This window comes from Fusarium solani, assembly GCF_023522795.1.
Source record: "Fusarium solani strain SB1 chromosome Unknown bctg00000000, whole genome shotgun sequence".
Classification (NCBI taxonomy): domain Eukaryota; kingdom Fungi; phylum Ascomycota; class Sordariomycetes; order Hypocreales; family Nectriaceae; genus Fusarium; species Fusarium solani.
Genome location: NW_027072157.1, coordinates 47,664 through 63,537, shown reverse-complemented (window position 1 = coordinate 63,537; position 15,874 = coordinate 47,664). Strand labels below are relative to the sequence as shown.

General features: G+C 44.5%; 5 protein-coding genes across 5 annotated transcripts; 3 read left to right on the top strand and 2 right to left on the bottom strand.

Moving 5' to 3' along the window:
* Positions 1–4,855: 4,855 nt before the first annotated feature.
* Positions 4,856–5,413, top strand: MRS44_000009 (uncharacterized protein; the record flags this gene model as incomplete). Its single annotated transcript, XM_046278771.2, has 1 exon — positions 4,856–5,413. One exon carries the CDS (start codon positions 4,856–4,858, stop codon positions 5,411–5,413), a length of 558 nt encoding a protein of 185 aa, XP_046129874.2.
* A 634-nt stretch (positions 5,414–6,047) lies between these two features.
* MRS44_000008 (uncharacterized protein) lies at positions 6,048–7,833 on the bottom strand (the record flags this gene model as incomplete). The annotated part of the gene is made up of 4 exons (XM_065624198.1): positions 6,048–6,593; positions 6,664–6,969; positions 7,032–7,453; positions 7,533–7,833. 4 exons carry the CDS (start codon positions 7,831–7,833, stop codon positions 6,048–6,050), a joined length of 1,575 nt encoding a protein of 524 aa, XP_065479598.1.
* Positions 7,834–8,658: 825 nt separating this feature from the next.
* Positions 8,659–9,453, top strand: MRS44_000007 (uncharacterized protein; the record flags this gene model as incomplete). Its single annotated transcript, XM_046276961.2, has 1 exon — positions 8,659–9,453. The coding sequence occupies one exon, from the start codon at positions 8,659–8,661 to the stop codon at positions 9,451–9,453; it is 795 nt and encodes a 264-aa protein (XP_046129876.2).
* A 46-nt stretch (positions 9,454–9,499) lies between these two features.
* On the top strand, positions 9,500–9,949 carry MRS44_000006 (uncharacterized protein; the record flags this gene model as incomplete). The annotated part of the gene is made up of 1 exon (XM_065624117.1): positions 9,500–9,949. The coding sequence occupies one exon, from the start codon at positions 9,500–9,502 to the stop codon at positions 9,947–9,949; it is 450 nt and encodes a 149-aa protein (XP_065479597.1).
* A 662-nt stretch (positions 9,950–10,611) lies between these two features.
* MRS44_000005 (uncharacterized protein) lies at positions 10,612–11,782 on the bottom strand (the record flags this gene model as incomplete). The annotated part of the gene is made up of 3 exons (XM_065624072.1): positions 10,612–10,837; positions 10,901–11,211; positions 11,582–11,782. The coding sequence occupies 3 exons, from the start codon at positions 11,780–11,782 to the stop codon at positions 10,612–10,614; spliced, it is 738 nt and encodes a 245-aa protein (XP_065479596.1).
* Positions 11,783–15,874: the final 4,092 nt, after the last annotated feature.

Sequence of the window (15,874 nt, the reverse complement as noted above, 5' to 3'; positions counted from 1 at the left end):
AAATCTCTTAATTTTTATTAATATTATTTAATTAATTTATTTTTAATTATTTAATATATTATAAAATAATTATTTAATTTAAAATATATTTTATTTTTTAAATCTTTTAAAATAACTTAAAATTAAGTCTTTAATATATTATTTATATTTTAATATTTAATATTAATATACTATTAATATATATAATAAGTAAGTATTATAAATAAATACGTATTATATTTTTTTTATCTCTTTATAATATATTATAATAAAAATACTATAAATTATTTAATTAATTAAAATTACTAATTATACTTTTTAGATATAGAGACAAGGAGGGAGAACAAAGAATAAGGAGCTAATACATCTATAAATCAGTCATAGATATCATAATTATCCTAAATCAATCATTCTCACTCCCCCTCTATCTTCTAAATATCTATCCCCATCATTATACGAACACGCGTGTCTGACACCTATTGGGCCCCTCTATCCACATAAAGTCCGGCCCGGGCACGATAACCTTATCAGCTCAATCAGAATACGTGCACCGACCGCGAAGTTTGTCAGCTAGCGGAAGAAAAGCTTGTTGCCTTCGGCCCGCTGTTGCTAGGAGATGTGCCTCTTGATTTGAAGACCAATACTGTGCCTGGATCTGGCACGACACCAGGCGCTGAGCACTTTTGGGAGTCATCAACGTCGGGGCAGGTGAAAAGACCCGTCGCCTGGTGAGCTGCACCTTAGAATGGGTATGAACACCCGTGAGTGAAGGAACAGGGTGATCCAAGAGCCAAGAAAAAAAAAAGTGTATATCCGTAGACCTCCCCGATATATTTCATCATGTACCTACACTCCTCAGCTATCCACGATCATTTTAGTTGTATCTCCTTGAAATCAACACCAACGTACCGCCTACTGTTAGGATAACGTCCCAATATACCTTCGACCTAGGTTTATGCCTTCGGAAATTCAGGCCGTCGTACAGCTGTCGAACCCTGACGCACCTGAATCAGAAGTCTATGTCACAGTTAGTATGGGACAATCCCAGGTCCTCCCCTCTTTTCTCTTCGTTTCTCCATCACTCCTTTCCCACAGGCAGGGCTGCGGATGTTGAAGCTGAGACGGAGTGCGCCAGACGATTCTGCAGCTCGATGTTTTGCTGGAAAAGTATTTCATTCTGCCGCTCTAACTTAAAAATATAGTCCATTGCCCTTTTGAGGATCATGGTCTTGCTAGGATTGCGCTGGGGCATTGATCTGAGTAATGCCATCTCCAGGAATGCTTGGTCTTGCTCGTCCGCCTCGCTGGGCATTTCTTCTCTCCCCTGCCGAAGGGATCCTAAGGAGAGCGGAGAAAGACATTTGTGAAGCGCCACGAACCTGTCGTTTACATCTGTGTCGTACCAGTCCTCGATCACGCTGGGCGCTGTCCCCTTGGGCAGGTAACTGGGTGTGTGACGACGAGAGGTTGAAGGGGACGGTGAGAATGACTTAGAAGGCGACGGTCGGGCATTGCTTGAAAGGCTCTGCTATAGGCGAATGACGAGGTGAGAAAGCTTCGGGCGATATGGATGCCGGCAGCCGCTTCTTCTCTTGTGATAGAGGAACGACGGGTTTAAAGTCCGGACGATCATGATTTATTCCCGATTTTGCTGATTCCATTAGACAGGCAGCTTGAGCGGTTGGGGATATATGTGGCTGCGGGAGCGGGGTGAGCGGGAGCCATTTTGGCTCCATGATTCTGTGAAACCAACAGATTAATATATGCTAGCTTGGCCATTGGTATGATCTGTCTATTGCTCTGAGTAGAGTCATGCTCACATGCTGAAATTCGGACTTCAAAGGGTTCCTCACGAAATAATTGATCGCAGAAGCGAGAACTTGCCTGGCTAACTGGATTCCAAAGACTTCCAAAAGAGATTTTTTAACGCGGGTATAAGAGGTCATCAAATAGACTATCCATCAAGAGGTTGGGACTAGTAATAACTACTATATTTGATTTTTCGGTGGTCTGGCCCGTACGTCCATGAACTGAGCATAAGCTCACGCTTGCAAATAATTTGGCATGTACTCGCCCATGACGACGATGAGCCCATTATGCCTACAAGGTGGCGTGTTTCCCACGTTGTGTTCCCGCCAAGAATCCTAACATTTCTTAGCTCCTGTGAAGTCCTGGACTGTCCCCACCATTTTGAAGGTAAAGGTATCCGGAGCACCCCCCGTCCTGGAGCCTCGGCCAGACGCGTGACTCGCGATGGCCACGGAAGGGTTCATAGCGAGTGTGGCGTCGTCTGGGCTGTCATCGATTGAGAAGCCATTGTGCTCTGCTCGGGGTATGGCTCAGCCACTTTTTGACGATTTTTATTTCACGGTTGATTGAGAGAGGGCGTTGTTGTTCGTAGAAATAATGAGGGTGTGATGGGGTGTTCTGATTTCTCTCCCCGATGTCGCGATTTTGATGCGCTCGAAAGTCAAAATAGACTTTCAACTCTAGCTTGAGCGTTACAACTGGCCTCGTCTATGGATATCTGCATTTACAATGGGACTACTTGGGGGTTCTCAAAATCGACCATCCCCTGCCCTTCATACCTGAGTTTGAGACCCCCAAGTAGCCTGTTTCGTAGGTTAGTACATCACATTCCACATCCTACTAACATCAATGAAAACTCGAAAGGTGGGTTGATCCCTTTACTTCCATACTTCGTTGCCGCGCACATCTATACTGCGCTAATCACTTAGACCGCAACTACAGCTTTTATTGTGCATCTTCGGATATGTCAAATCTGTGTTTACTGAAGCCAGCCATTATCCCGCCCCCTACGGATCACTAGAAACTCTTCTCATTGCAGAGGTTGCCGCAGGTGTTAGTTATGGTATTGATGTACCGTACATGGATGGTTTGAGATATAGAGGGAATAAAAGGGACAGAGTATAGCTGGGTTTGAGCAGATTGTTGAGTTACGTTCCGTTTTAAAGACAAGATTCAATTCGTAACTTTCACAACTAGAACACTACGGGGTAATGTAACAAGAACTAAGTATAGTGGCTCTTTCACCCATTGGAGCTGTTGTTGGCATCACAACATGCCCGGCGGATCCAAACTCGACCCTCCTCGATCATCTAGTGTCGTTGTTGACCCTTCATGTTCATTGTGCTGGAGTTGTATGAGCAACGAAGAATCGATATAAGCGAGGATGGTATGAGGTAGTAGAGCTGTAATAAGTTGGGCGAGTCGCAGTAGCTGTTGGATTAATATGACAGCATGACAAGCAGAGGGGATGGTGGGTAGATATGGCACTGAATGCCAGGCACCGTTACATCGCAAAGGGACCCTGAAGTGGGAGGGCAGGGCGATGGGTGGAAGGTTTGTAGATCGCAGGAGGCATAAGAAGACACGAGAGTGGAGTGTCAGTAGTTAAAGGGTCCAGAACAGGCTAAGAGCGGGGCGAGGGGCGAGACAAAAGAACTCTGACCGGATGCGAGGATCAGGGAAGTGATATGAACGAGGAGGTATGGTAGAACACCACAAGCAGGCCCGGTCGCAGGGAGTGTGGCCATTACGTTGCCCGCCCTCCAGGATTTGCTATCCCGGAATCTCAACTGATGTACATATTATACAGCGGGGAGAAGTCACGACCAGTTCTAGTATGGACAGGTAGTGCAATTATCGAACGACGTCGACAATACGGCATACATATTGGCGTTGTAATCGTGTATCCCCCAGATGTCGACTACCAGGCTGAAAGACGGCATCTTAATCAGATCATTTGCAGTTGCCAACCCGAACAATGTCGACGGAGGGAAGCGAAAGTTGTCGAGCTAAGCACAATGGTTTCCCAATCGATAAAAACCCAGACGACGCCACACTCGACAGATGGTGGTGATGAAGGGTGAGCAGCCAAGAGTTAAAGCTGACGAGGGTGAGGAGCGAAGGGGTAGAGTCGGGGTTGTGCTGGCTTGATGATTAAGCTGGATTGGGCACAGGTAAGTGGCCCAGGGGCCAGGATGACAGTGTAATGACACCTGCGCCATCTCCTCCTCCTCCAGCGCAGTGTCCATGGTTAAGGGCACGCCTGACGGAACCTGTTCAAGTCCTCGCGGATATCCACGGCTGCCAAACTTGTGTTCGTCTTGCGCCCCAGCGACACCCACGCCGCTAGCTGCACCGCCGGCTCTCCGGGCGGCGGTCGTGGGCAGTCAAGTGGCAACACTAAATATCGTTGATAAGGTTTGTCTATAATGCCCTTGTGCTTGCAAAGCTAATTGGATCATTTAGGGGTATAGCAGGCCCGCGCCGAGCGCGAAGATGAGAACATATCCTTGCAATGAAAAAGGCTTCATAATTGCCAGGATTGTTCAACTTATGTGTCAGCAAGAATCCTGGGGGAAACATTGATTAAGATACGTAGGTGCTACGGGGCCTGGGTTTAATACATGATCGACAGCCGAGGAAAAGATAAGGGAAGAAAGACGTGGCAAATAGCATTTGTCTCGGCAACTACGCAGGAAACACCATTCCAATACATACTGTGTTATAAGAGTCATCAGGCCGCTGGGTGCGCTCGTCATGGTATACATCGGTTGGTGGTCTGGACAGGGGTTTGACCAGATCTTCGGGGTGGGGTGCAAACCAGCCACTGAAGCCATGCTTGGGTAACAATAGTTCCAAGTGCCCTGCTAGGTTCCTACCCCTCAGTTTTTTAATCTTTGGTAAGTTGGACTGCTCCAAGGTGAATGTCTAGCCTTCAACCTTTTTGATATCTTATCGCTTATCTACCTCTATATATAGCAGCATAAAAACATTTGTGATCCTCGCTAATTATCTCCACTTCTCTTGGCCCTTATTCTCACGGGCACCCTGGGAAGTCGTCTACAGTATGAGCGAGTCCCATCGTAACAAGCCCGACCTGGGCATCAGCGAGCTTTGCTTCATCCCAACTTCGCAAGACGAAAGCCCCTCCGTGACATCGTTCATCGAGACCCTCGGCTTGGAACCACACATTGAAGGTGGCTACTTTAAAGAAACCGACGTTTCGGTCGCTTCCTTTTCCTCACCCTATCCTCCTGAACCCCTATCCGAGGAGACTCTCTGCCTGACGGGTGGTCTCCGTTCCGACCTCGGACCGCTGTTCCGCAGGCTTTCGACCACCATTTACTACTATCTCACACCCAACCGCCCACAGTGTCACTTCCACCGTAACCGCAGCCGGATTATCCATTCGCTTCATCTGGGTCGCGGTCGGTACGTGCTCATCAGCCCCGATGGACATGTTGAGACATATATCGTTGGACACAACATTGAGAAAGGCGAACGGCTCCAATGGGTTATTGAAGGAGGTGTCTGGCAGGCCTGTTACCTGCTTGATGCCGAGGATGGCGAGAGCGAGGGACTGCTGATCTCCGAAACTGTCGTGCCAGGGTTCGAAATACGCTGACCAGGAGTTTCTATCTGAGGCGGGTTTGAGAAGCTTGTTGCCGGCAGACCAAGCAAGAGAGCTGGAGTGGTTAGTCCGAAAGTGCGACAAGGCGCATATGACGAACCAGGTAGCAAACCGGGAGCGAAGCACAAGGTCTAGGAAAATTTGGGTTAACGACAGGGGAGAGTATCCTCCCTGTGCCATAGTGCCGTCAAGGAAAGCTGAGCTGTAAATATTTAACCCGAAGGCAATAGCAAGAGAGGATTGCCAGGATAAGTGCATGTTTAAATACCCATCTGCTGTTTGCCGTATGTCTTGTTGTCGTTGATACAACCATTGCAGTCCAGACAAGCCGATATACCGGCACCCACGCCAACACGCTAGCCGACCTTGATGCTGGTGAGTTGGCTTCCAATGTGAACGAAATGACTAGTGATTTCTTGAAGAAAAAAAAAACTATGAATGGTCAAGGGCACCGGGGCAAGGTATTAAAAATATCATGACCTGGAATACCCGGCCATCTCTTGTTTCCTCAACCTCCGGTCGCCGTCTAAAGGTCTGAGCCACGAACTCCACAGGCAATGATCCTATATCAATATTGCTACGGACTTTTGCCTGGATGTGGCTCAATGTTTTTCTCATGACGCCGAATTCATCTCTTCAAAGCCTCCTCTATAATCCGAGCTGCCGCCATCAAAAGGCTCTCATGTAATCGCGGAGCAACCACCTGAATCCCAACCGGCATCCCCTCTGATGTCGCAGCTGAGTACTGGCGATATATCTGTGCCTCAGTCTCATTCTTCGGCTCATACACTTCCTTAGCCAGATCCTGAGCGCCGTTCCCCTCACCCACAAGAGCTGCAGCCGGTATAGCAACAGCCGTATACTGCAGTAAGTTCCAAATCGCCGAGTAGCCCCAATACTTGCTCGTGCCCAGCGGGGGCGCGGTGCTCGGAGTCACTGGCGAGATGACAACATCAACGTCGGCCCTCCTCCAGTGCGCGGCGTATAGCCGTCTGAAAGCGTCACGTGTTGCCCTTCGTGTTTGCAGTGTTGAGCCAGCTTGAGAGGCATTGATCTCGCACTCATTTAGAATCCACTCCGTGAAGTGTTCCAGTGGTTCAGACCCTGCGTGGCAGGTTTTGCGGATGTCAGCGCTGGCGTCCTCGAAGTAGTTCGAGGCAAATAATCCTCCAGGCTTTGGCGTGGTCCCATGGCGTGAAAGTCTTCACTTGCACGGAGGCTTTGCACCTCAGGCGGGACCTCACCTTGTCCAGGACTCGTCGTATGGGCGGCAGGGGAGAGACAACACCGTCGTCTAATATAATACCGACGCGTAAAGATGCGGATGGGTCAAGTTGCCGGCCGATGGCTGGACTCAAGATATCACTGGGAACAAGAAAGATGTCCTCGATCCACGGGTATGACGAAGAGTATGCTTTGCAGAAGAGTTCGAGATCGCGTAGAGACCTGGCGAATGGGCCCAGAGTGCCTACAATAGAATCACATCCAGATGTAGGAATCATGACTCCTTCGCCACTGATCCGACCAGGGCTGGGTAGAAGGCCGTAAATCTGTCAAAGTGTCAGAACCCTCATTGCAGGACAATGATTCACCTCAAGCATGGAGAACTTACGCCGTTCAAAGCTGCCGGGACTCGAATCGAGCCTCCGATATCTCCCCCAACACCAAGAGGTGATCCCTTCATGGCCATCAGAGCTGCCTCTCCGCCTGTGCTGCCACCAGCTGTGAGCTTCCGATTCATGGGATGAACCGTCGCACCGTAGATGTTATTAGACGTCTCAAGATGCATCAGAGACCGGGACTGATTTGTACGAGCAAAAACAACAGCACCTAATCTCTTGAGACTTTGGACGACATTGGCGTCTTCCGCGCTGAGATTTTTCACCCATGCTACAAAGCCAGCGTTCGTGCAGAGGCCGGAGACGGCGATTTGCTCCTTGACGGAGATGGGGAGGCCATGAAGGGGGCCCATAGTCTGGCCTGTTCGGGCGACATATTCGTCGCAAGCTTTTGCATCATCGACTGCTTGAGAAACTAGTTCAGTCAAGCAGTTTGTCTGTGTAACGCTTGATGAGAAATCTGCCAAGCTGCTTGCGCTGCAGCGTGATAGTACCAAGGAGGGCTGGTCCAAGATGACTTACACATTGCTGTGCAATCGTAGCCCGCTTCCTGAACGCAGTAAGAAGTCCCCGGGCGGTAACTTGTTGCTTGGCCAGCATCTGCAGTAGATCCGTGGCATCGTGGTTCTCAGTCAACTCAAGTTCCAGGTCTGTGAGAAGCCCACATGATCGAGGGATGGGAAGGACGTTCAGTGGCAGAGACGCTAGGTCCTCGGGCTTCAGAAGAGCGCTTGGCTCTAGGGAGGAGCTCCTCGCGGCTAAGGCAGGTTGAATACGTTCTTGTAGAGTTGGCATGTTGTTAGATAAAACAAGGGATTGAGGGAGTTCGAGGTCTGCAGACTTGGTCGGGGGGAAGCTGCCCATCTGGAGAGGACATCGAGGGCGGCAAACTTTATAGCCCCACGAATCGGCAGTCGGCCTATCAGTAAGCTGGATAATCTGGTTGCCGGAAAGCGGGGAAAGCTCCTCGTCAATCCCTCGGTAACCTCCAGCTCCATGCGTTTTCTCTAATCAGATATCGACATTATGTTAGCCCTCCCACCAAAACTATTCAGGCCGTTTTTGTTTATTATGGCAGTAAAGCATGCCAAGGCAAAGCCTCAGGCAGAAGTCTCAGTCGCACTGCTACAACAATAACCCAATGCCTTGGTTGGCGAAGTCTTGTTCAGGTTAGGGACGTTTGCGCGATCAGAGAAGGATACGCACAAGGTTACGAAAGTGATTTTCTCTCGAATCGACCCTCCAAATCCTTTCAATTCGGCTCAGACTTGAAATTTATTGAAAGGTTGGAACTACCGTATGACACTTTTGCTCTTGGGTTTCTTTTTGCCCAGGCAACGGACGACGAGGAACCAATGGTCATTTTTACAAAACTAATATCCACCCGCAGTCCTCAATGAAAACAATAAAGTGGGCCGCCGGCACAAGCCATTTTGGGGTTGAAGGCAGTGAAGTCATGCATGTGTAACGCACAAAATTATGCTTCCATCATGTGGCAGTCGATTGGACCTCTCCAGACACCGTGCCACCTCTAGATAAATCTTTTCCCCCGCGGCAGCCTCAGATGACCTTGGAAGGAAAGAATCAATCGCCATTGCAATCAGTTCAAAATCATTCAATATGCTGGCTCGGACAATCATCTGGCGTGCCGGACGCGAGGCGCTGTTTCGGTTGCATCGAAGAACGTATGCCTCGACCGCACTCACTCCGAAGCAGATCAAAATCGTCAAATCGACCATCCCCGCACTGGAAGAACATGGAGTCGAAATTACGACGCTCTTCTATCGCCAACTGCTCGACAAACACCCGGAGCTCAGGAACATCTTTAACACGGCCCATCAGGATACAGGCGAGCAGCCAGCCGCCCTTGCGCATGCCGTATGGGCATACGCCGTCAACATCGAGAACCCAGACGCCATGAAGACAGCCATATCTCGCATTGGACATAAACATGCCAGCCTGGGAGTCACTGCGGACCAGTATTCGATTGTCGGCGAAGGGCTACTCTCGGCGATCAAGCAAGTCCTCGGGGACGGAGTCAATTCACAGGTCATGGACGCTTGGGACGCTGCATACTGGCAGCTCGCCGAGTACTTCATTACGTTTGAGGAAGGCCTGTATCGCGAGGCTATGGCGACACCCGGCGGCTGGAAAGGATGGCGCAAATTCTTCACCTCTGATAAAGTGCAGGAGAGTGAGGAGATCATCTCCTTCCATCTCACGCCAGCCGACAAGGGAGCTTTACCATCCTACAAGCCTGGCCAGTTTGTCAGCATCCGATGCTTTGTGCCTGGGCTCGGGACATACCAGTCCCGCCAATACAGTCTGTCCGACGTGCCGAATGGAAAATATTTCCAAATCTCGGTCAAAAAAGAGTTTGCATCGGGATACCAAACCGGCCGGCCGAGTGTCTAATGTCCTTCACGAGTCGCTACCGGAGGGGTCGGAGGTGGACATCAGCATGCCCTTTGGTGATTTCGTCTTGGACATCAACGCTATGACGCCCGTGGTGCTTATCAGTGGAGGAGTTGGATTGACGCCCATGATGGCAATGCTGAAGAAGATAACTGAGGAGGGCAAGTCGAGGAGAGTGGTATTCATCCATGCTGCACGCAACTCACGTGTCCATGCTATGAAAGACACCCTCATCGAGATTGTGAGGGACAACCCCCAAGTCACCCGTCTTGTTTACTATGAGCGAGTTGAAGAAGGCGATACACCGGGGCTTGACTACGATCACGAGGGCCGTGTGGACCTCACGGAGGTCAAGGACAAGGTGATTCTGCCTGGAGCGGATTACTATATCTGCGGGCCGTCGCCGTTTATGAATGCTCAGAGCAAGGCACTTCGGGATCTGGGTGTTGACGAGAAACACATTCGCATGGAGGTTTTCGGGTCGCCACCTTCCTGAGATGGTACTGAAGTTCTCCATGTCTACAGCATATTGAATTTCAATCTGTCACTCTCATCTCGTATTACTGAATCATGAAATGATCATACACCTGCAGTGCATAGATATATATTCAATCAATGCCGCTGCCTGGTGACTCAGAGCACTCTCGAGGGGTTCCTAGGTTCGCCGTATCTTCCTATCCAAAGCTAGTGCCTCCATTGCGGTGTTGGTGAACGGGTAGACATCGTGGTGGTGGTAGGAACCAAGTGCAAGGGCTCGGTGAGAAAGTTCAGTTTGGACCTCATAGCCCCTTGAAAATACGGCGTTCCAGGGCCGGTCAACACCAGCTTTATCAAGGTTGGGGAATTTCGAGACCAGAAGTGATGACGCTGGGTATCTTGGAAATTGCTCGCGACGGTGAGGGCTGTGTTGAAGCGATAAGCGTGTGTTAGTATTAATTAAAGGTCTAAGGTAGGTGTGTCTGTGAGGAGGAGCACGGCCCACTACGTAATATCCACATATTAGCCACCCGTAGATCCAGCTACCTTAGCCATACAGCCTCAACAGAAGGTCCTTATAACTCTACAACACTTCTCTCCTCGCAATACCACTAGACAACGAAACGCTAGACACCTAATCAGATCATGGGTTTATGTAGAGGGGGTGGGAGATTCGCGCTCTCAATCATCCGGAATTTCAACTTGCTCAGGTCTCCCCCGGGATCCGCAAGTTAGCGACGCCCTGAACTGCCGCTTCTTCTTGTCGTTATCGGGCGGCTCTGCCTGCTGCTCCTGCTGCTCCTTGGTGATGTTGGGGTTCTCCTTGAGGATGTCGGTATTGAAACGGTTCGTCAAGTGCACACCACAGGTCCGGCAGAAGGTCTTGCCTACGACGCCACCGAGACACCTTCGGATTCAACGAATTTATCGTGTTTGCGACTCGACGTGACCGTGTGTACGGTCTCAGCACCGAGCATGGTGGATCAAGTGGTCTGGTCCAAGTCTAGTCTTCCTCAGTTGCCTGGCGAGACCGTCGATGTAAAGGATATCTATGTCAAAGATGAAGGTACCGTTACTCTGCTCGGAGCCAAGGGTGAACATGTGGCCATCAAGAGCGACATTGGAGAAGTTGTCGAGGTGGTTGTCCCTGGGATCTTCGCCTCCCGTGGCCAGCACCGTTATCGTCGACAGTCCCTCAGGCAAGTGGTTGCTTCCCGTTGGTGTCGATGGAGAGGGGGACCTTAGTCCTGCTGGCTGGACTCCTAACTGGACTATCGTGGTCTGAGAGGGAGAGGTTCTTAAGGGCCACAAGTTTGTCGAGAAGCACAACAAGGTCTCCGAGACAGGTAAGTTATATTGTCTTCTTTATTTACGAGTCTTTGCGGCTTATAATCATATAGCTGAACTCTTGTATCAAACAAGCCACTCGTAGACTCGTGGTCTATATAGCTATGTCGGCATTAAGACCTCTAAGGCTAGTTATGCACCTCGTGATAGTATACTACCTCTGTTTCCTTTATATCAAATCTATTTAACACAAGATCTCTTATGATTTTTGGTTCATTGAATACGGCCTGTGGTAACTGGCAATGCGTTACCCTCGACCCGCCGTTCAACATAGCCCATACGGACGAAAGGGTACTGCGTTTACGTCGTCGTACATGTCGATGTTGCCAAACCGTGTGTGTGCTGTCAAGGCACGCGGGGAGCAGTATCTGTCAGAGCCACTGTGCATCGAGATGGAGAACTTTGACTCGGAGCAGCTTGCGCTGATGCCAGACTTTGTCGACTTTTGCGAAAATAAACGAGGTGCCAGCTTGAAGCTGCTAACCGTAGCGTTCATTGGCCCCATGTTGTGTTTTCTACGAGCATTGCATTTAGCAGCTCGGGCTGTTGTATTAAGCGATGCGCTGATGCTGTAATATTTTACAAGGTCTAACCCTGGAAAGGCACTAGACGTGGGCTTTACTAGCGTGGTATTATTAAAGAGTCCATTATGCGACCGCAATGCAATACCCTATTATCTATAAAAACTATTAGTTAAGCTACTAATAGTTTTTTTATATAAGAGATTTTTTTTATACTAGTAGACTATAGGGTAGCTAATAGTTTTTATTAATAAGTTAGGCTTATCCTTAAATTTATATATATTTACTCTATAAACCGAGAAAGCGCTGCTAGAGCCGCTAAATCAGGCGGAAAGCGTCGCCGTTTTAGCAGGCATAAGCAGTGCGGGGAGTTAAGCGTTAAAGAGGTCGCGGGGCAAGTATTATATACCTGCACTGGTCCCCGCGTCTAGGCCACCTGCACGTGCCAAGGGACGGGCCCTATTTTGGTCCCCCCTTTATTAGCGAGCGTGCGTCTAATTTTAGTACCCTATATACCCTTTGCGTTTCTTATTGCTGCTTAGAATGAATCCGTCGCTTGCCGCTTAGGGTTAGCCTACGCGATCCACTATGGCTTACTCTGACTATAAATGGCAGTAGTGGTCCGCTCTAGATAATCTTAGACTTCTTACTTGTTTACCTTGTTCTTTAGCCCTTATGCTCCTTATCTCTCGCGGCTATCATTGATCGCTAGCTTGCCTATGTCCTTTATCCTCGCTGAATGCCTACTAGCTCTATAGCTATAGTTGTGACTATTACTAGAGGTAGTCTCTATGAGAACTATATATCTTTCTTTAAATGCTTTTATGCCTAGTAAGTATAGAACTAAGCCGCGAGGTAGTAACCTATACTCTCTATTAAAGAATACGCTACTTACTAGGCGTAGCTAAGTAATATATGCTTTATTAAGCCTAAATACTCTAACTAAATAAATAGAGATTAATATTAGTAGTATTTTTAAGAAGTAAAAGTAGTATATAAGGCTATTTATCCCTATGACTCCTTTTATAAGATCTTTATTTACTAACTCTACTTATATAAGTATTATGCTGATATAGAGGTCGGCGATTAGTGTGATGGTTGTTTATATTCCTAAGGGATAAAACCGGTCGTGCTGGGTTTATATTGGCAGGGGATTAGGCGCGTTATCTTAGACGGGGTGTAAGTCACGTCTAGTAATATGCTCAAAGGTATTAAGTGTAACTAAGTTGTATTGATAGCTAAGGTAGCTATTATATAAGAAAGTATAATAAGTATATTTTATATACTTAGGAGGTTTACTTTGATTACTTGCTCTAAGGGGTTGATTAGAGTGATTATATAAGTGATTATAGGTGATCACGAAGTGATTACTATGATTATTTAGCTCCTAGGGGTAATCGCGCCTTTGATTAGTAAGTAATAATATAGATCCCCCCCCCCTTGGTTATGTAATGAGTATTTTTATTAGGTTATGATATAATGTTTCCCCTCTATTAGGTCTTATCCTTAAGGCCTATAAAGTTAGTTACTTAACTTTTCTTAATTTATTAAAACTTCCTTCCTTAAATATTCCGGCGATACTAATAATATACTAAAAGTAAAATCTTAGTTAGCTATACGCTATTATTATCTTTTTAAATTAATTAAGGAAATAAGTTTTAAAGTTATGCCTTATTTAAATTATACTTAGAAATATCTATAATATAAGATACTTAAGGGCATATCTCGTTATTTAAAGTATATCTGTTGAGGTTACGCTTATAATAGCTCGGGAGTATTAGTTTCCGCGGGGTAAGCGTGATTTTAGCTTAGTGTTTTTCTTCTTCTTTCTTACTAATCTATTTAATAGCGTCTCGCCTTATAGCCCGAGAAATATTATCTTAAGCTTAAGGAGGAGAAGGCCGAGGAGGAGTTAATTGCCTTATAGTAATAGGTAAATAAGTGGCTTTTTTGCCTAATGCGTTTATGTCGGCAAAAGAAGTAGATTTATAAGTGGGGCGTGGCGATGGTGCGTTAGGGTTTAAACTTATTAAATAAGTTAAATAAGGCCGAGAGGGTAGAGTTAGAGGCTATAGTGGCTATATAGCTTATTAGTGCCGTGGATATTATTAATTAGAATGCTATCTTTGTTTTTTTTTTAATATTATTAGTAGAAGTCCTTTAGGGAGGCATTATATACTAATAAGGTGTTTTAGTGGTTTTTATATACTCTTTAAGTCTAAATAGTTCTTTTATTTAATAAAATATATTATTTTATTATTAATTTTATTTATATTAAGGATACTTTTTATAATATATTCTTTTAGTTTATTAACTTTTGTTTTAGGCTTATTATTAGTTTTAACTTAAATGGTATTTTTTATTAATTTAAGTAATAAAATATAAAAGATTAGATAGAGCTTAACCTTAGGTAATAAGTCTAATTTATAATTATATTTTAAGATTTTTTATTTAATTTTATAGGGTTTAATATATTTATAGTTAAGTTTTTTATTTTAATATTTTATTTTAATGTTTTTTATCGCGAGATAGATTATATCTCCCTCTGAGAAGATTAATCCCTTAATTCTTTTTTTATTAGCGTAGCTTATTATCTTATTTCTAATAAGCTTGAGTTTTATTTTTATTTCTTTATATAGGTTTTTTAATTAGTCACTAGTAAGAATTACTTTAGGGTTAATAATAGTATTTTATATTTATTAGTATGCGTCTAGTATAAATCTAAAATTAGCGTAAGCTAGTATGATCTTTATGCTTTTGTTTATAGCTATATTATAGGCTAGCTATATAGCTAATAGCTTTTTGACCTAGTTAGTTTATTTATAGTTAATATAGCATTAGAGGTATTATTTTAGTATTTGATTTATGCGTTTAGTTTAACTATCTATCTCTTTTATGGTATGCGGTAGAGAGCTTATAGTTGATTCCTAAGTATCCTATGAGGCTCTGCTAGAATTTTGAGGCAAATAATAGTCCTTGGTCTATGATGATTTTAAGTAGTATATTATATATTTTAGCGATATAAAAAGTAGAAAAGGTAGGTGAATTCTTTTGCTATTATTAACTCTTTATAAGGTATAAAATAGGAAAATTTTATAAGTTTATCTATAATAATAAGAATACTATTATAGAAGTTTTTAGTGGCTAGTTTTTCTAATAGGGGTAGTTTAGTAATAAAGTCTATAGTAATAGAATCCTATGGTTGTTATATAATTAGGAGCGGTTATAGTTTCTTATAAGGTTTATAGCGTTATGCCTTAGTTTTCGCATAGAGGTTATATTAGTTAATAATTATTATAATAATCTTTTTTATTCTAGGAAAAGTAAATATTATCTTAACTTATTTTAGGGTTTTACTAATTCCTTAGTATTTATATAATAAGTAGTTATATATTTCGCGTATAAGTTTATAATATAATTTATCTAGGACTTATTATTTATTGGTTTTTTTATTATCTAGGAGTTATTTATTATATTACTAGATTTATTTTAGGGAGTAGATTGCCTTATTTTACTGCATAGGTTATTTTATTAATCTGGTATGGTATTCTTATAATTCTAGATTATTTATAGAGCCCTAGTTTCTTTTATTATTCTTAAATTTATTAGTTAATCTGCTCGTGGCATTTCTTATAATAGTATATCTTTCCTTATATTTTATCCTTAAGGTTATAATCATCGTAGTGCTATTATATAGCTTAGGTTATTTCTTTTAGGTTGCTATGCTATGTAACCTAGTGATAGTAATAGTTAAAGATAATTTAGAGTGCTTTATTAGGGATAGAGATCTTTCCTCTATAGGTCTAAACTTTATTGCTCTATTATTAGTATCCTTATATATAATTAGTAAAGTCTATGACTAGTCTTTTATATTTTCTAATAAGTATAAGGTACTTTAGTAAGGGTACTAGTTTTTATATTTACCTAATAAATTTTTACCTTAGGTATCCTTTTAGGGTAAAGTATAATAATTGTTTTTTTGCTTTGACCTTTCTTATATCTAGGTTGGGTTATTGGCTAATAGTGTTAGCTTAGCTGTTTTTTATTCCTTTGATATAGATAATAATATAGTTAAA